The sequence below is a fragment of the Pristiophorus japonicus genome, chromosome 22 (assembly GCF_044704955.1).
Source record: "Pristiophorus japonicus isolate sPriJap1 chromosome 22, sPriJap1.hap1, whole genome shotgun sequence".
NCBI lineage: Eukaryota > Metazoa > Chordata > Chondrichthyes > Pristiophoridae > Pristiophorus > Pristiophorus japonicus.
The window spans coordinates 55,145,880-55,165,689 of record NC_091998.1 but is presented as its reverse complement, the minus strand read 5'-3'; the positions used below and the strand labels follow the sequence as shown (position 1 = coordinate 55,165,689).

General features: G+C 46.7%; 1 protein-coding gene across 1 annotated transcript; it reads right to left on the bottom strand.

Annotated features, from left to right (window-relative positions):
• Positions 1 to 8,645: 8,645 nt before the first annotated feature.
• On the bottom strand, positions 8,646 to 9,883 carry LOC139234636 (beta-1 adrenergic receptor-like). The gene has a single exon (XM_070865322.1). It carries the CDS (start codon positions 9,852 to 9,854, stop codon positions 8,646 to 8,648), a length of 1,209 nt encoding a protein of 402 aa, XP_070721423.1. The 5' UTR covers positions 9,855 to 9,883.
• Between the last annotated feature and the right edge of the window lie 9,927 nt (positions 9,884 to 19,810).

The window sequence follows — 19,810 nt, the reverse complement described above, 5'->3', positions numbered from 1 at the left end:
CTGTGTCGTTCCACCAGAGCCATTTGCCAGCATTATAACAGTGACAAACATCATGCAGGGGTTGTGAAGCACATTGGGATTCCTGAAATAAGGTGCTAGATAAAGACAAGGCTGTTGGTTGCAGGCCTGAGACCCATGGATCGGCTTCAAATGGTCAAGCACAATAATCAAAGGGAAAATATTGTGAGGACACGTGCTGGTGACAGACGCCCTTGTACTAAGCCTGCGTAAAACTTCAGAAGAAACCTTTTTACCCAGAGAGTGGGGAGAATGTGGAACTCGGTACCACATGGAATGGTTGAGGCGAATAGCATAGATGCATTTAATCGGAGGCTAGATAGTTACATGAGGGAGAAGGGAATAGAAGGATATGCTGATAGAGTGGGATGAAGAGGGGTGGGAGGAGGCTCGTGTGGGGCGTAAACACTGGCACGGACCCGTTGGGCTGAATGGCCTGTTTTTGGGCTGTAAATACTATGTATCGTGGGTCTAAAATTCACCCTATGCATTCAGATCTATCCAACTATCAGTTGATATATTATTTGAATAATACATAAATTTATATTTAGCAATAAATTTCCAGATTACCACAAGGTGACCCGCCTCTCAAATGGAGCTGCCTCTTTCTGCTGTGTCCGAGTTTTTGGCTTGTAACCATGGCAATCTATCATTGAGCCTCAGCGTACAGCACGTAAGACTGAGCACTACTTTTCATGGATGTAAGTAGACAAAATAGTTCCCTGGAAGAAAACCTCAGGTTTTGCCTTGATTTAAGACAATGAATGATGGAAGCAATCACTGGAATCTTCATTAGAATGCTCTGAGCAATTATCCAGCTAATTAGTCACACATTTATCACTTGACACAATATTTGTCCAAATGGTTACTTCAGTGTTTTTCCAAGGATTAAGTATCCAAATGTGTCATGAGGTAAAGTACTGAGCCTTATAGGCTCGGCAGATCACGATCCACATTCGCAGTAAATAATAGCTTCCAAGCTTGCTTTTGTTGTGACTTCTGCGCGGTACTGAGGGAGTGCTGTAATACCTTTCAGATGAGACGTTAAACCGAGTTCTGCTCTCTCAGGTGGACATAAAAAATCCCACGGCCACTATTTAGCAGGGGAGTTCTCCCCTGTGTCCTGGCCAATGTTTATCCCTCAACCAACATCACTAAAACAGTTAACTGGTCATTGTCACATTGCTCTTTGTGGGACCTTACTGTGTGTAAATTGGCTGCCGCATTACCAACATTATAACAGTGACTACACTTCAAAAGTACTTGATTGGCTGTGACGGGCTCTGAGGCATTGAGGCATCCTGAGGTCATGACTGGTGCTATAGAAATGCAAGTCTTTCCTTTTTAATTTAGCAGTGGAAACGTTTCAGGGATGCCCTCAGAGCCTCCTTGATAAAATGCAACATCCCCACCGACACCTGGGAGTCTTGGCCAAAGACCACCCTAAGTGGATAAAGGGAGGGCCCTGAGCACCTCAAGTCTCGTCGCCGAGAGCATGCAGAAAGCAAGCACAGGCAGCGGAAGGAACGTGCAGCAAACCAGACTCCCCACCCACCCTTTCCTTCAACAACTGTCTGTCTCACCTGTGACAGAGACTGTAATTCCCGTATTGGACTGTTCAGTCACCTGAGAACTCACTTTTAGAGTGGAAGCAAGTCTTCCTCGATTCCGAGGGACTGCCGATGATGGTGAGCATCTTTTATGTCGACCTGAGAGAGCAGACGGGGTCTCGGTTTAACGTCTCATCCGAAAGACGGCAACTCCAGTACTGCACTGGGAGTGTCAGAAATACTGTCGACAAAAACAAATTTGGAAACTGTAATTTACCGGAATTATTGATTGCAATCTTTGTGGTCTACATAACTCAGTACTTTACCACAAGGGAAAGATGCTGTCCTTTCGAGCCTTGATTCTGAGGTCATTAGTTTAGGTATCATTTAAGTTATATCGCAGGCGAGGACTGAAATGTATACTGCAAAATATTTCTACTGTGTGATACCTACAGAATCACAACTCCGTGAGGTACACATAAAACACAGGAACAGGAGGCCCTTCGAGCCTGTTCCACCATTCAATGCCTGATCTGTATCTCAACTCCATCTACCCACCTTGGTTCCATAACCCTTAAATTCCCTTGCCTAACAACAAACTATCAATCTCAGTTTTTAAATTTTCAGTTAACCTCCAGCCTCAATAGCATTTTGGGGGTGAGAGTTCCAGATTTCCACTCCCCTTTTCCTGACATCAGCCCTGAGTGGCCTGCCTCTAATTTTAAGGTTATGCCCCTTGTTCTGGACTCTCCCACCAGTGGAAATATTTTCTTTCTAGCTACTGTCAAATCCTTTAATCATCTTAAACACCTCAATTAGATCATCCCTTAATCTTCTATGCTCAAGGGAATACAAGTCTAATCTATGTAACCTGACCCCATACTTTAACCCTTTTAGCCCCGGTATCATACAGGTGAATTGGCGCTGCACCCACTCCAAGTCCAATATATCCTTCCTGAGGTGCAGTGCCCAGAACTGAACGCAGTTCACTTTACCAACATTACTGATACTGACTCTGCACTCTCTGCAGAAAGAGTTTTAAACGTTGGATGAACAGCTACTCAGCAGGGTGAAAGTTCAGCCGTCCCCCGTCCCTGCCTCACGCACTGGCAGCACCAGCTGGGATACTGCACCATCTCAGCTCACGGGGTTCCGCCCATTGACTTTAATGGGCCCAACCTCTGGGGCAGGAAGACGCAGTTTCCCAACTTGTGCCACCATTGGGCGGTGGAAGTGGGCCCAGCACAAATGCAGGCATCGCTTACCGCTGCTCCCCGGGACTTTGTGGTGGCATCGCTTACCGCTGCTCCCCGGGACGGAAAAACAAATCCACAGCTGAATAAAGGGAATGGTTGAAGATCCGATAATGGTTCTTTTAATGAGATAAGTGAAACAGAGCAGGATAATGAAAGCATGAAAACAATTAGCAATTGTTATCCAAATTTCTGCAATATCTTAAAATATCAAGAGATTGGAATCGTGCTTGGCAAATTGTAACTTACATAACCAGCGGGGAGAAATCCTACTCCGGCATTGCAAGTACTTGCCAGGAGCACATAATGGAATGACTCACCCACCCCGTGATCTTTCCCTATTTTTATCGAGTTCTGGCCAATTGGGAAAGAGATTCAAACTTTCCAAACTTTCAGCAAGATCTGACACCATAAACTGTAAGGACAAAGCACAAGCAACATAGAAACCTCATGCAATCCGTGATTATTGGGTCACAGCCATTAACTCGGTCCCTTGTGTGTGTGTGTGTGTGTGTTTTATATAGCACGACATTCATACTTTTTACATGTTAATACTTTAAATCTTAACACCCGCTGGTTTGTTGTGGATCGGAGAAACTTCTTTCCCCAGAAAGTGGTGAGAATGTGGAACTCGCTACTACAGGGAGTGGTTGAGGCGAATAGTATTGATGCATTTAAGGGGAAGCTCGATAAACACATGAGGGAGAAAGGAATGAAAGGTTATGCTGATGGAGTGAGATGAAGTAGGGTGGGAGGAGGCTCGTGTGGGCCATAAAAACCGGCACGGACCTATTGGGCTGAATGGTCTGTTTCTGTATTGTACATACTGTTTAAATTTACTTGTCCACATTTATATTACCGCAAGATGACCAAATCAGTTGTAGTAGTCAACTGGGGAAAGTCCAATCAGATTATTGTGTATACTAAGGGTGTGTATTGGTATGAGAGATTTAAAGGTGGTCATGTAGTTAAAGAGCTCTTTATACAAATCACAAGCTTCAGTCTACCACAGCTGTGGTCCTTTGTTATTTTGGATTGGACCGAGCCTGGTTTTGCGTGCTGGCTTTGGAAATTTCTGAATGAAAACCAACACCGAAAAATATGATCAACAAAATGGATTGTCTGGTCATTTATCTCCTTGCTGTATTAAAGTGAGAAGCATTTACAGTGAATCTTCTCGCATCAAAACAATCTAAATTCAGAACCCAAGTTGTGATCCTAGCTCCTGAGGTAATAGCGGAGACACAAACCAGATTGTTCTGGAAACGGGAATTGCGCCAAAGGATTGTCCATTGGCCAAATTTACTCCCCTGTTAAAGAGACGACGCAGGATATGCCAGGGAATTGTACGCCAATTCTCATTAGCTTGGCTGTGGGGTGAAATTTAAAAGGCAGATTTTTCTTGGTGAGGCTCAGCCATTGGGAGATTGTGCCGGTAATTTTATTTGGATGGAAAATCACAGGCAAAGCAGTTGGAGCATGCGGCCTTCAGGAAATTGCTCCACTGATGGAGAGCGCGGGCGAATCGGGGACAGGCAGCACAACTAGGTCACGTTTGACCACTTCAATCAATGGCTTTTTGAGAAAATCGCAGAACGTTGAATGTCAGCCGTGACTCAGTGGGTAGCACACAGAAGTGTTGTGAGTTCGAGTCCCACTCCAGGGGCTTGAGGACATAAATCTAGGCTGAGTGCGGCACTGTCGGAGGTGCCGTCTTTTGGATGAGACGTCTGCTCTGCACTGAGAGGCCCTGTCTGCTCTCTCGGGTGGTTGTAAAAGATCCCATGGCACTATTTTGAAGAATAGCAGGGGAGTTTTTCCTGGTGCCCTGGCCAATATGTAACCCTCAATCAACTAAAGCACGAAAAAACGATTATCTGCTCCTTATCGCGTATTTGTCTGTGGGAGCTTGCTGTGTGCTGTGCACAAATTGACTGCCACATTTCGTACTTACAACAGTGACTATACTTCAAAAATGGCTGGAGAGCACTTTAGGGCATCCTGAGGTTGTGAAAGGCGCTATATAAATGCAAGTATTTCTTCTCTTGATGTAGGCATTTTCAGAAGGCATTTGATAAAGGCTTGTCACTAAAATTAAGGTACATGGCATTAAAGGGAATGTAGGCGCAAGAATAGAGGGATGGCTCGGGGGCTAAAACAAAGAGTGGGGGTAAATAAATGTTTTTCGCAGAGCGGAGAATGTGCCTTGGGCATCTGTGCTGTAACCCCCATTTGTTTGCATTTATCTAAATTGGAACTCGTTGCTCCAAGGAGTGGTTGAGGTGACTCGCACAGATTCATTTAAGAGGAAGCTAGATGAACACACGAGGGGTAAAGGAATAGAGGGATATATTGATGGGATTAGATGAGGTAGGGTGGGAGGAGGCTCGTGTGGAGCATAAACGCCGGCACGGACCCGTTGGGCCGAATGGCCTGTTTCTGTGCTGCAACTACTACGTTCTATGCAAATGACTTGGATGCAGGCTCAAGAGGAATGATATTCAAAATGATTGCTGAAAGCCAATTAGGGAGCAAGTGAGAAAGAATATAAGAGCTGGCAGAAGGACATAAACTGGTTAATGGAATGGGCAGACAGGTAGCAGGTGCAGTTCAAAGCAGAGAAATATTCAGTAGTATATTTTGGGAAATGAACAAGGAGCAGAATACAGGAACCGAGAAAGCTACGATACGGATACGTAGATCCTCAGGTAGACGTGCAAGTAGAAAAGGCTTTAACAGGTGAAAATGGGATTGTGGGCTTCCTACATGGGGCATTGAATATAAAAAGCAATGAGTTTGAAAATTGAAACAGAAACAAAATACTGTAGATGCTGGAAATCTAACACACAAACAGAAAATGCTGGAAACGCTCAGCAAGTCAGGCACAGCATCTGTAACGTGAAGTGCAGTTAACGTATCGGGCATTTCTCTACTTCAGATTCCGAGAAGGGGATTCCTGAACTATTACCTTCACTTCTCTCCACAGATGCTATGCTGAAGATGTTGAACTTGTACAAGACATTGTTTATGACAGTTGGAGTGTTGTGTAGAGTTCTGGGCGCCCCATTGTTGGAAGCAGTCGTGGAAAATCTAACCCTTAACTCTAACCCAGAATCTGGTACAGTGGGTTAGAGTTAAGGGAAAAGCTTGAAAAAATGTTTGGGGCCTTTTTACTGTGACGGAGAAGGTTAAGATTGGATCGAATGGAGGTTTTCAAAGTAATGAAAAGTTTTGAAGAGGATATGTAGTGAAAGGTGGTTTCCATTCCTCAGCAAGTCGGTAACGAGGAGAAACGGCCTCCCTTGAAGAATGAAGGGGGAAAGTTAGAAGAAATGTTCTGACGCAGACGTTTATTGGAATACGGAATATTTCTTCACGAGTGATTATTGAGGCAGAGGCTGTGGCACTATTTAAAATGGAAAAGTATTTTGAAATGGGGGAATACAAAAAGAGTACAGACAAGGAAATGGGTGTAGGATAGATAGATCCCCTGATGTGGTATCAGGAACACGCGGTCCAATGGACTCTTTATCGGCAGGAAGTTCTCTGATTGGATGATCCCTATCCTGCCTTGCCCTTATCCTAACTCTCCAAATTCCCCTCTGCGGACTGGGCTTGCGCTTGGGTTACCAGCGAATCCTATCTGCTGGCGTACCTGCTTTGTAATTCCCTTCCCTTACCAAAGCTTCTGTTTCCCCCTGCAGTGAAGTAACCTCTATCTTTTTCTAAAATTCTGGATGTGGTCATTATCACATTGCTGTGTATGGGAACTTGCTGTGCGCAAGTTGGCTGCCGCGTTTCCTACATTGCAACAGTGACTACACTCCAAAAGTACTTAATTGGCTGTAAAGTGCTTTGAGATGTCTGGTGATTGTGAAAGGTGCAATATAATTGCAAGTCTTTCTTTATGTGGAGCTGAAAAGCTGCAAAAGTAGGAAGAATAGGGAGGTCACTTATTACTTGGAGGATGCGAGTCTGAGCTAGGTAGTGGAGCAAAGGGGTCTCGGAGTACAAACACACAAATGGCTAAAATTTGCGACAAGGTTAACAAGGCCATAAAAAAGCAAACCAAGCACTAGGGTTTACTTCTAAGGGGATAGAATTGGAAAGTAGGGAAGTTATGCTAAACCTATATCGAAGCTTGGTTAGACCACACTTGGAGCACTGGGTACAGTTCTGATCGCCATATTATAAAAAGGATATCGAGGCACAGGAGGGAGTGCAGAGAAGATTTCCAAGGATGATACCAGAAATGCGAGGATATACATACCGGGAAAGAATGAACAGGCTGGGTCTCGTTTTGCTTGAAAAAAGGCTGAGGGGCGACCTAAGAGAGTTCTTTAAAATTATGAACGGTTTTGGTACAGATCAAGTGTTTCCCCTTTGGGGAAAAACAAAGCTTGAGGCCATCAATATAAGATAGTCACCAAAAAAATCCAATAGGGAATTCAGAAGAAACTTCTTTACCCAGAGAGTGGTGAGAATGTGGAACTCGCTACCACAGGGAGTGGTTGAGGTGAATAGTAGCGATGCATTTAAGGGGAGGCTATACAATCATATGAGGGAGAAGAGAATAGAGGGTTATGCTGATAGATTTAGACGAGGAAAGACTGAAGGAGGCTCGAGTAGAGCATAAATGCAGGCATGGACTGTTTTTGAACGGTATCCTATGCAATCCTATAGAAAGTTTAAAAACTGCAGAAACACACTCCATCCCTGCCCAAAACAACATTTGAGAAGCAAATGTATTCTAAGAACTTTCCGAGGCAGATGGCAGAGGTACAACAAAAGGCATATTGCAAAAATAAATTTAATAACATGTGAATTGCAAGTGTAACATTGTAAAAAAATAACTTATAATTACATGAATATCAGCATTTTGTAAAATTTATTTTTCACATATATCTCTACATAGAAAATTGTATTATTCTAAAATTTGTCTCTATTCAAATACTTGAAATCATTGACTATGACAAACCTCATTAAACTGGGACATAAAACCGACATTATGAAGTTCAGGCCACTCGCCATCGTGACTTTGTTTTATTCCTGTTTATTCCAAGTTTGCAGATTTCCCCCTTAAAAGTCTGAAACACCCCTTTTAAGGTCCTCACCGAATGGGCGTTATTTGAAAATCATGTAAAGGGTCCTTTTTTTCTAAATACAGCCGAGCTCATTCAGTAGATGGACGCGGCAGCAAGATTGTCACTCGTGGACATGAAGAAACATTTACTCGTGTGCTTTTTTTCCCCCCTCCTTTCAGTCCACCATTTGTGCAAAAAAAATAATCGCCCCCGCAGTCTGGAGAAGTGGAACGACGAAAGAACTGAGTGTTAGTGAGGAGGTTATCTCGGGAGACCCCAATCTTACCACCTGGCTTGCACAATCTGAGGGGCGAGGGGTTTTATATATTGCATATTATGTGAATATATCCGGGGACATTAACTGGGCTACCTGCAATTTACCAAATTAACATCCTGCCCAGAACATGTTCCACTGTCAACTCAAACTATCTGTGAATTCAATTGCATCTTGGCTGTGTTGGGTGTATTAATTAATTCAAATTATTGCATAAATCCACCCCCCAAAAGAGTCCCAGGAGTAGATTATGATGCAAAGACAGGAGAACAAATCGTTGTAGAATACTTATCAACAAAAAAACATCTAACCTTGCACTTTCTATTTTGGAGAGACAGAATGGGGCGGGAGGATGAGGGGGAAGTCCATGATTTTCTACTTTCTAAAGAGATGCAATATTCAGGTGGTGGTGGGGTGGGATGGAGGGGATAGTCCTTTCCCTCTGATCTCAGGCTCCTCTCCTAGGTCATATCTCTGATTCCAAACCGTGCTGGGCATTGCCATTGAGTTGGCGGCCGGCTTCGCTTCCTTCCTCGCTCATGAAGTTGCCGCCGTTGTTGTTGGAGCTCTCGGCCGTCTGCTGGGGACCAGGGCTCCGCCAGGAGGTGTCGGAAAACCCGAAGGCACCCGGACAACAAGAGCAACAGCTCCCTGGCAGCCTGGGCTCCTCGGCTTGACCGCGGAAGCAGAGCAGCTCCTTGAAGGCTCTCCTGAAGTCAGAGCTCCGGCAATAGATGAAAGGGTTGAAGCCAGAGTTGACATAGCCCAGCCAGTTGCAGGACAGGAACAGCTCCCTGCTAATCAGCTTTCTGTCCACGGCGTGCACGATATTGGCCAGGAAGAAGGGCAACCAGCAAAGGGTGAAGGTCCCCATGATGATCCCCAGAGTCTTCAAAGCCTTGTGGTCCTTCAAAGCCAGGAGTTTGGAAGGTCTCCGCCGGTGGGGCTTGCTGGCTGGCTGCTGGCTGTCGCAGAACCTCAACTTGCTCTTCTCCATCTTCTGGACCTGCTTCTTGGCCTCGCTGAAGACCTTGGAGTAGAGCAGAAACATGACGACCAGCGGGACGTAGAAGGAGATGGTGGAGGACACGATGGCGTAGGGATAGTTGGTCACGAAGTCGCAGCAGGTGGGGTCCTTGTAACAGCGGAGGGCAATGTCGTCCTCGTCCTCCCACCAGTGGTTCATGATGGGCAGGAAGGAGATGAGGGCCGAGATGGCCCAGACCAGGCAGACGATGGCCCTGGCCCTTGCCTTGGTCAACAAGCTCTGGTACCTCAGAGGCGAGGTGATGGCGATGTACCGGTCTATAGCGATGACACACAGGGTCTCGATGCTGGCCGTCACACACAACACATCCACAGAGGTCCACAGCTCGCAGAAGAGCGAGCCCAGGAGCCACTTGTCGGTCACTACGATGGTGGCCCCCAGGGGGACCACAAAGACCCCCATGATCAGGTCCGCGCAGACCAGCGAGGTGATGAAGACATTGGTGTGGGTCTGCAGCCTGGGGTTCCTGGCGATGGCCAGGATGACCAACAGGTTGCCCACCACGATGATGAGGATGATCACGGTGAAGACAACAGCCAGAGCCCACTGCCCCGACAAGCCCAGCTGTGCCCCCCAGCTCCGGGGGTCGCTGGCCTCAGTGCCATTGCCAGCTGGAGCTCCCTCCATCCCGATGTCCAAGCCTGGTGTCGGATGGCCCCACATCCAGAGGGTCGCCACCAGCCTCTCATCTTCCTCCGGCTGCCTCGCTCTGTGAGGTTTAAAACACAGGGCTTTTTCATTAATATTCCAACGTCACCGCGGCTGACAACAAATCACATTGGCCTCCTCCTCCTCCTCTTGGAACACTTTGAGAGTCCGCCCCATCGCTCCAGCTCAGCTCTGCTGCCTCCTCCCATCCAGATTGGCGATAAGACAGTTCGCAAGTTGGAACAGAGGAAGCCAGGTTACTGCTGTACATGAACTCTGTGTGTATGTCTGTGTGCGTGTGTCAGTCTGTCTGATGACTGTGTATATCTGTGTTTTCTGTGTCTGGGAGGCTGTGTGTGTATTTGTGTGTGTGTGTGTGATTGTAAATTCTGTGTTTATGTGAAGCTGTGAGCCCCCTCTGCTCTCTCAGCTGGATGTTAAAGATCCCACAGCGCAGGGCGTGCTGCCCGGTGTCCTGGCCAATATTTATACCTCAAAACAACAAAAACAGATTATCTTGGTCATTACTGTTTATGGGAGCGTGCTGTGCGCAAATTGACTGCCGCGTTTGGTACATTACAACAGTGACTACGCTCCAAAAGTACTTCATTAGCTGTAAAGCGCTTTGCGACGTCTTGAGGTTGTGAAAGGCGCCATAGAAATGCAAGTCTTTTCTGTTTGTGTGTGTCTGTTTTTGTGGGGGTGTCGTTGTGTGTCTGTCTCTGGAGGTGTAGGTGTGTGTCTGTCTCTGTGGGGGTGTAATTGTGTGTTTGTCTCTGGGGGTGTGTAGTTGTGTGTCTGGATTTCTGTGTGGGGGTTTTTGTCTATCTCCGTGTTTGTGTGTGCGCCTCTGTGGGGTCACCATCACTTCGAATTGAAATTAGTGGTTTATAGAAATCAATGTTAAACTGAAGCACATAGGAACAGGAGGAGGCCATTCAGCCCACCGAGCCCATTCCATAGTTATGTCGTGGAGCTGGGAAATGCTCTCTGCTCTCATGTATTCGAACATAAACACAGTTAAACAAGAACGGAAATAAAGGAGGTAGTAAAGTCACTGTTTGGATTACAGTGCTGGAACAGTGAACTGCAATATAACAAGAGGGGGTGAGGTCTGAATTGCAATATCATAAAACAAAACAGTGAAACTATTTTTAAAGGCAGAGTCGTCTGTAATATTGTTGGGACAGATTTCAATTTAACCCCTATTTGCACAGTCGCTCTGTGTAATTCAGACTGATTAAACGGAACTAGGAATTGCTAAACTGGGAATAATACCAAAGAATTGCAAGCTGATTTATCTGCAAATTGTTCAAAGCACCCCATCAACTTACAACATGATGTTCGGTTAGCTTTAATTGTATGCACCATTAGAAATATTAAAGGTTTAACCTCATCATCATCATAGGCAGTCCCTCAAAGTCGAGGAAGACTTGCTTCCACTCAGTGAGTTCTCAGGTGACTGTACAGTCCAATACGGGAATTACAGTCTCTGTCACAGGTGGGACAGATAGTCGTTGAGGGAAAGGGAGGGTGGAGAGTCTGGTTTTCCGCATGCTCCTCCCGCTGTCTGCGCTTGATTTCTGCATGCTCTCGGCGACGAGACTCGAGGTGCTCAGCGCACTCCCGGATGCTCTTCCTCCACTTAGGGTGGTCTTTGGCCAGGGACTCCCAGGTGTCAGTGGGGATGTTGCACTTTATCAAGAAGGCTTTGAGGGTGTACTTGTAACGTTTCCGCTGCCCACCTGGGGCTCGCTTACTGTGTAGGAGTTCCGAGTAGAGCGCTTGCTTTGGGAGTCTCATGTCGGGCATGCGGATGATGTGACCTGTCTAACAGAGTTGGTCGATTGTGGTCAGTGCTTCGATGCTGGGGATGTTGTCGAGAACACTGACGTTGATGCATCTATCCTCCTAGTGGATTTGCAGGATCTTGTAGAGGCAGTGCTGGTGGTATTTCTCCAGCGCTTTGAGGTGTCGACTGTATGGGCCATATAGGAGGGCGGGTATCACTACTGCCCTGTAGACCTTAAGCTTGGTGCCAGGTTTGAGGTCCTGGTCTTCAAACACTCTCTTCCTCAGGTGACCGAAGGCTGCGCTGGCATATGGGAGGTGGTGTTGGACCTCATCGTCGATGTCTGCCCTTGCTGATAATAGGCTCCCGAGGTATGGTCCACATTGTCCAAGGCCGCGCCGTGGATTTTGATGACCGTGGGGCAGTGCTGTATGGCAGGGTCAGGTTGATGGAGGACCTTTGTCTTCCAAATGTTTAGCGTAAGGCCCATGCTTTCGTACGCCTCGGTTAAGATGTTGACGGTGGCTTGGAGTTCCGCCTTTGAATGTGCGCAGACGCAAGCTTCGTCCGCGAACTGTAGTTCGATGACACAGGATAGGACGACCTTGGATCTAGCCTGGAGACGATGAAGGTTGAACAGGTTCCGATTGGTTCTATAGTTTAGTTCCACTTCAGCAGGGAGCTTGTTGAGAGTGAGATGGAGCATTGCAGCGAGGAAGATCGAGAAGAGCGTTGGTGCGATGACGCAGCTCTGCTTGACCCCGGTCCACACGTGGATTGGGTCTGTGGTGGATCCGTTGGTCAGGCTTGCATGTCGTCGTGGAGCAGGCGAAGGATGGTGACCAACTTTTGGGGGCAGCCGAAACGGAGGAGTACAGTCCATAGTCCCTCACGGTTGACTGTGTCAAAGGCCTTTGTGAAGTCAAAGAAGGCCATGTACAAGGGTTGGTGCTGTTCCCTGCATTTCTCTTGTAGTTGTCGCGCGGTGAAGATCATGTTCGTTGTACTCCTTAGTGGACAGAATCCACATTGTGACTCTGGGAGGAGCCTTCAGCCACAGGGAGAAGACGGTTGAGGAAGTTTCTAGCGATGACTTTCCCAGTGGCCGACAGCAGGGAGATTCCTCTATCATTGTCCCCTTTTTTAAAGATGGTCATGATTACGGCATCTCTGAGAACTCCTGGCATGCTCTCCTCCTTCCAGATAGGAGAGATGAGGTCATGTATTCGCACCAATAGTGCTTCTCCGCCATACTTTAGTGCCTCAGCGGGGGTTCCCTCTGCTCCTGGTGTCTTGTTGTTCTTGAGCTGACGGATGGCCTTTACTACCTTGTGCAGGGCTGGGGTTTTGCTGAGATAGTGGCGGGTAGCATGCTATAGGATGGAGTCGAGGACACTCGTGTCAAAGACAGAGTCTCGATTAAGGAGATCTTCGAAGTGCTCCTTCCAGCGGGCCCTGACTGCCTCGGCATCGTTGATGAGTGTCTCCCCGTTCTTGGCCAGCAGTGGGGTGGGGCCTTGGGTATTTGGGCTGTAGATGAACTTAACTGCGGTGAAGAATCCTCGCATGTCATGGCTGTCGGCCAGCTGCTGAATCTCCTGTGCTTTCGCAACCCACCATCTATTCTTTAGGTCACGGGTTTTTTGTTGGACCTCGGCCTTCAGCTGTCTGTAGAGCTGCTTTGCTGCTCCCGAATTGGGTTGCTGCTTTAAGTTCAGAAATGCCCTGTGCTTGCGGTTTATTAGCTCCTGGATCTCCCAGTCATTCTCGTCAAACCAGTCTTGGTGTTTCCTGGAGTGACCGAGCATCTCTTCACAGGCGCTGGTTATGGTGGCCTGGAGGGCAGACCAGGCGCTATGGGCCTCTGCGTCTCAGGGCCATCGAGGGTCGCCAAGTTGGCAGTGAGGCGCTGGCTGTGTAGGGCTCTCTTAACTGCGTCTTTGAGTGCGTTGATTTTTCTGCGGCATTGCTTCTATTGCCATCGCCGCTTTGGGGCTATATTAATGTTGATGACGGAACGGATTAGGCGGTGGTTCATCCAGCAGTTGTCAGCTCCTGTCATGGCGCAGGTGATGGGCACGTCCTTGCGGCCCCTCGCTCGGATGGTGACGTAGTCGAGCAGGTGCCAGGGTGTTGCCACGATGCCTTGGCAATGACCTCAAACCTTGGCAACGACAGTATCGAGACTGGGTCTTTTTCATCAGTTGAGAGAGATGGGTTAAACCGGTTAGTTTAAAGGAATCGTAAACTGCTTGTGTCTCCCTTGAGGACTTCGATACTACTTTTCCAACACAAATTCATGAAGCAGAAACCTTATGCATTCTCAGTGTAAAAGCGGTGAGCAATGCCCTGCGCATTGTGCAGTCTCTGCCAAATTCTGCTTTATCTGATTCCAAAGTACAGTAATACAGGTAATGCACGGGAAATAATTTATTGTCTGACCTACAGAATTAAAAAGACAAGAATAACCGCAATAAGATAAAAAGACTTGCATTTCTCAGGAAGTCCCAAAGCGCTAATATATTATAGGATCTTTTACGTCCACCTGAGGGGGCAAACAGGGCCTCGGTTTAATGTCTCATTCAAAACTCGGCACCTCTGACAGTGCAGCATTCCCTCAGTACTGCCCTTCCGACAGTGCAACACTGCCTCAGTACTGCCCCTCCAAGAGTGTGGCGCTCCTTCAGTACTGCCCCTCCGACAGTGCAGCAATCCCTCAGTACTGCCCCTCTGACAGTGCAGCACTCCCTCAGTACTGCCCCTCCGACAGTGCAGCACTCCCTCAGTACTACACTGCACTGGAGTGTCAGCCTAGATTTATGTGCTCCAGTCTCTAGAGTGGGATTTGAACCCACAACCTTCTGACTCAGATGAGTGTGCTACCCACTGAACCACTGGTTGACAATGAAAAGAAATAAATGACCAGATCATGTTTGGTGATGAACCCGTAGATTATTATTCTAAATGCGATCACGGAAAACATGACTGGTTAGGAAAGTGAGCAGATTTCAGTAACTTTCGTTTCTCCTTCAATCACTTTCTGGGTGAATTCAGGTAGACTTCGCCTTTGCTGACAGTGGAGACTGTTTGTGCAGAGTCAGGCCGGCAGTCTGAGACCCTTGATTCACAAATTGGGTGGAAGTGGGGGCAGTACTGAGGGAGTGCCGCACTGTCAGAGGGGCAGTACTGAGGGGGTGCTGCACGGTCAGTGGTGCCGCCTTTCGGTTGAGATGTTAAATCCTCTCAGGTGGACCTAAAAGGTCCCATGGCATTATTTCGAAGAGGAGCAGGGGAGTTCTCCCTGGTGTCCTGGGACCAATATTTATCCCTCGCTCAGCATCACTAAGAGCAGATTGTCTGGTCATTATCGCATTACCGTTTGCTGTGCGCAGATTGGCTGCCGCGTTGCCTGCCTTGCAGCAGTGACTACACCTCAAAAAGTACTTCATTGTCTGTGAAACGCTTTGGGGTTTCCTGAGGTTGTGAAAGATGCTATATAAATGCAAGTCTTTCTTTTCGAACTGATCCTGGATCCACTGGCAGATGAATCTGCTCTTCAGGGTTAAGTCAAGTTAGACCTTCGTGCCCCACCTGAGCAATCGTTGTAAGTTTATGAACCCGTTTCTTTTCCCCATAAAACAATGTTTGCCATTCTTATTATAATTACTAAGGAGGCACTCTATTTGAGGCCAAAGTCCAGGATACATTTTGGGATTTGGATCTGTACTATTTTGCTGAAATTGATAATGGTTTTCTTGTAATAATTTTGATTATTGGGCAGCGTTTGACTTGCAACCATAATTATTTTGCACCTATTTTATATTCCATTATTTAGCAATCGTGTTATGATCAAATTAAATAATACTTGTATTCATATCGTGCCTTATCATGCTGACATGTCTCAAAATGCTTCACACACACCTGCGTTTCTATAATGTAGAGAATCGTAAAGTGCTCTAGTGGTATTAGTATTATTTTTCATCAGAACTGCCTTTGACTATTGTGGATGTAGATGTCCATTGATGCTTGCATTACATCATGCACACTGCCTGCCATCACTGTTGTAATTATTATTTTTTTAATTCTTTGCAAGAGTTATTTTTTCTTTTTGGTGTAAGGTACCACCTCCAAAAATTACATCTTAATTTGTTGTCCTGGAATTAACTTAAAATTCTGTATCATACTGATTACAAAGCTACATATTGAGGGGGAAAATGTACACCTCCTGTGGCATTGAAAGCTGTGATGTTTATAACGACAGGAGTATTATGTAATGCATTATGTATTATGTAATGCCAAATCTATTCTGCTGCTCTGGTGCGTCTGTGTCTCTTGAAGACCACGAACTCTAATTGCTTTAAATAGGGACCAGCTAATTCTCCTGCATCCTGAAATCAATCAGAAGCTATTTGTTTTCTGTAGAATGGCAGATGAATGTAAATTTCTGGCTCCTTAAGCAAGATCAGAAAAAAGCTGTAGGAAATAATTACTTTTGTTTATTTTTTTAAAGATTATTTTGAAGTTGTAACAAATTCTGACACTTTGAAATGTGATGGGCTCATCCAAAGTGTCCATTGTCAGCATCAAGCCCGCCTGAGATCAATATACAAACAGCACTATTTTGTGCATCCTGCCCTCACCTTCCCCTTCCATTGCTGGCAGAGTCTTCACAGCGGCCTTGGCCATACTTTCTGGAACTCCCTCCCTAAACCTCTCTGCATCTCCACTTCTCTCCTCACTTTAAAAATCTTTTGTTCGGGTAATAATAAGAACTTGTATTTATATAGCGCATTTAACATAGTAAAACGTCCCAAGGTGCTTCACAACAGTGTTACAAGACAAGTGTTATGGGCCCTGGAATGTCGTGGCGGAGGTGTGGCGAATGAGGGTACAGGGCCCAGAAGAGCCGAGGGCCCAGGGTCAGCACTGATCTGCCCACACTGCGATATGTGTGCGCACTAGGTCCATGCAGCAGAGCTGGTCTCCAGTCGACCTGGTTAATCCTTGCCATTGGACCAAGACCTAGCTCTCTCAAGCCCGTGTGGTGGCTGATGTGCAACGGTCACCGCACGTTAAAAAAAATCCACGCACAGGCATCTTCCACCCTTCAATTGGAGTTCAGGACTGAAACAGCGGGTCCTTCATTGAAACATCTGTGACTCTCGTTGAAGCAAGTCATCCTCCTTCGAGGGACCACCAATGATGATGATGATGATGGAAGTGGATGTCATGCATTCTGTCAAAATAGACGGCTGTAAACACTTGCAGGGTTATTTTCTGGTTTGTTGTTTGAAAATGAACATCTGTTAGCAGGAAATGTGCTGAAATATTTATCGCTTGTTGCAATGGTCGAGGTCCACTGTTCTGCCCAGCTGGAGATCATTGCCGATTACATAGAATTTACAGCATGGGCTTTTCATCTTTAATAGTTTGGTGTCTCCCGTTTCTGGTGCAGAAATGAACCCTGCCCATCAATGGTATACCGTGCTGTACAATGGCCAGTGTGGGCCACTCTCTCTCAGCAGGGAGGATCCCATCCAGGGCGCAACATGCAATGTGGCTGCATCAATATTATTGTGACAGGGGATCCTCCCAATAAATTCACAAATTACGCATTGACCTACATTTGGTGGCTCCATGAAACCGCTCCCCCTCCCCCCCCCACCCCCGACCCCATGCTCCCCCAAATCTTTTAAGATAGAAAGAAGCACTTGGATTTATATAGCGCCTTTCATGACCACCGGACGACTCAAAAGTGCTTTACAGCCAATGACGTACTTTTGAAGTGTGGTCACTGTTGTAATATAGGAAAGGAGGCAGCCAACTTGCGCACAGCAAGCTCCCACAAACAGCAATATGATAATAACCAGATAATGTGTTTTTTTGTTATGTTGATTGAGGGATAAATATTGGCCAGGACACTGGAGAGAACTCCCCTGCTTTTCTTCGAAATAGTGCCGTGGGATCTTTTACGTCCGCCTGAGAGGGCAGACGGGGCCTCGGTTTAACATCTCATCCGAAAGTCTGCACCTCAGACAGTACGGCACTCTTTTAGTACTGCATTGGAGCATCAGCGTAGATTTACGTGCTCAAGTTCCTGGAGTGGGACTTGAACCTTCTGACTCAGGCAAGTGTGCGACTCACTGAGCTACAGCTGAATCGCACCAGTTTTTCAAACATAAACAACTGTCAATTTTAACTTGTAAAATTAGACCGTTTTCTCTTGCAATCCGACCAGAACAAAATACCCAGTTTGGTTATCCCGCGGCATTGAGCAGACATTCTGCAGTGTTTGACTCTGATTGAATCTGCAGAAATACAGAAGGGATCAGGAATCCTTGAACATCCCTCTCTTGCATTTAAAGTCTCGGTCAATGTTTATCCCTCAATCAGCATCACTAAAACAGGTTATCTGGTCATTATCACATCGCTGTTTGTGGGAGCTTGCCCTCCACAAGTTAGCTACACACTCGCAGACACACACAGTCGCGCGCACACACTCATACTGGCAAACAAACATCTATATATCTAACCCAATATTATACCAATTGCACCGATAAGTTCGAACCTTTCTGTTAAATTTGAAGCGAATAAGAACTTTAAAAACAGAGACTGACCTCCAACATTAGCTGTGATTCTACTGTTGATGAAATGCAAATTCCCAGATGCGATCCTCAAAGGTGGACAGACAGAAATTCCCAAATTCCAGGAATGCCCCCTCGGTTTTGGTCATTTGGTGCCAGCTTCTTCAGCAACATACTTCTGACTCTCTTGATTCTTTGAGTTACCAAGAGCTCCTCATGTTTAACTTAAAATTGAAGAACATCGGCGATCTCAGTTTCGTCAATGTTCTCCATCCGCCTGGTTTTCCTGCCGGGAATGATTGAATGGGACGGAGTCTTGTCCAGTGTTTACATTTTAAACAAGGGCCGGGTTATATACAGAATGCAGAATAAACACACACACCTTGCAGAGCCCTTATTCATTAAGCAGCTTACCATACAAATGAGCAACATCTGTCTATTGGAAAGTTTGTGTGTTTATTTTACGCAGTATGTAAATTGACCTTACTAAATACTCCATTCGGATTGTCCATGGAAATGTTCACATCGCCAGTGATTGAGACAAGAGACAGAGTAATATTGAGAACCTTGGAACATAGGAACAGGGGAAGGCCATTCAGCCCCTCGAGCCTGTTCTGCAACAGTAACTAACATAATTCAATTTGGCATAAACTGGGTTGAACTAATATAATAAAACTGAGGTGTAAAGGGACCAAGTTCAAGGCATGATAGAAGCCCTGAGAACATAAGAAACAGGAGCAGGCCATTTGCCCCTCGAGCCTGCTTCGCCATTCAACAAGATCATGGCTGATCTTCGACCTCAACTCCAGATTCCCTTAGTGCCCAAAAATCTATCGATCTCAGTCTTGAATATACTCAACGACTGAGCATCCACAGCCCTCCAGGGCATAGAATTTCAAAGATTGACCACCCTCCTCAGTCAGGGCGGGAGGCCCCCGACCACGCACGCAAATCTGCGGGCATGTTACGGCTGCACTGCGGACAACTCTGGCTCGGGCTGCGCGAGTTGGCGCGCGAGCGTAGCAAGTTAAGATACTCCCTACTTCTGATAGGCTCTACGCTCCTCGCCCTTATTCGTCTCACGTGCAGCACTGGCCCCTCCCGATCTCAGTAATCTCTTCCAGCCCGGGATATCTGCGCTCCTCGAATTCTGCCCTCTTGAGCATCCATGGTTATGGGCTCAAGTTTCGGACCCCCGCTAGAATGGCGCACATCAGAGAGGCCCACCTAATTTGTAGAACAAAATTTGAGCCGAATTCTTATCTCGCGATTCTCGGATAGCTGTAGGCCCGTTTCTAGCTTGGCGCGGCGCAGCAGGAGTATCTGGGGGCGGAGCTACAGCCCTGCGCCAAAAACAGTGCCGGCAGCTGCGCGCGTGCACAGTAGCCCCTGGCCCTCCCAGCGCGTCCTGTCTCCAGGCGACGACCCTATCCCGGGCCGAGTGGCCTGACACATGTTACCTCGTCGGCAGGGCCCCGCCCAAAGTGTAGTCGGCGTCTTCTGCGTGCGGGCCCTGCCTGAAGTCCTCGGCGGGGAATCCGGCTTCTTCGTCGCCTGCA

What these genes read in the sequence shown, in the direction of transcription:
- LOC139234636 (XM_070865322.1), bottom strand. Translation starts at nt 9,854, where the DNA reads ATGGAGGGAGCTCCAGCTGGCAATGGCACTGAGGCCAGCGACCCCCGG.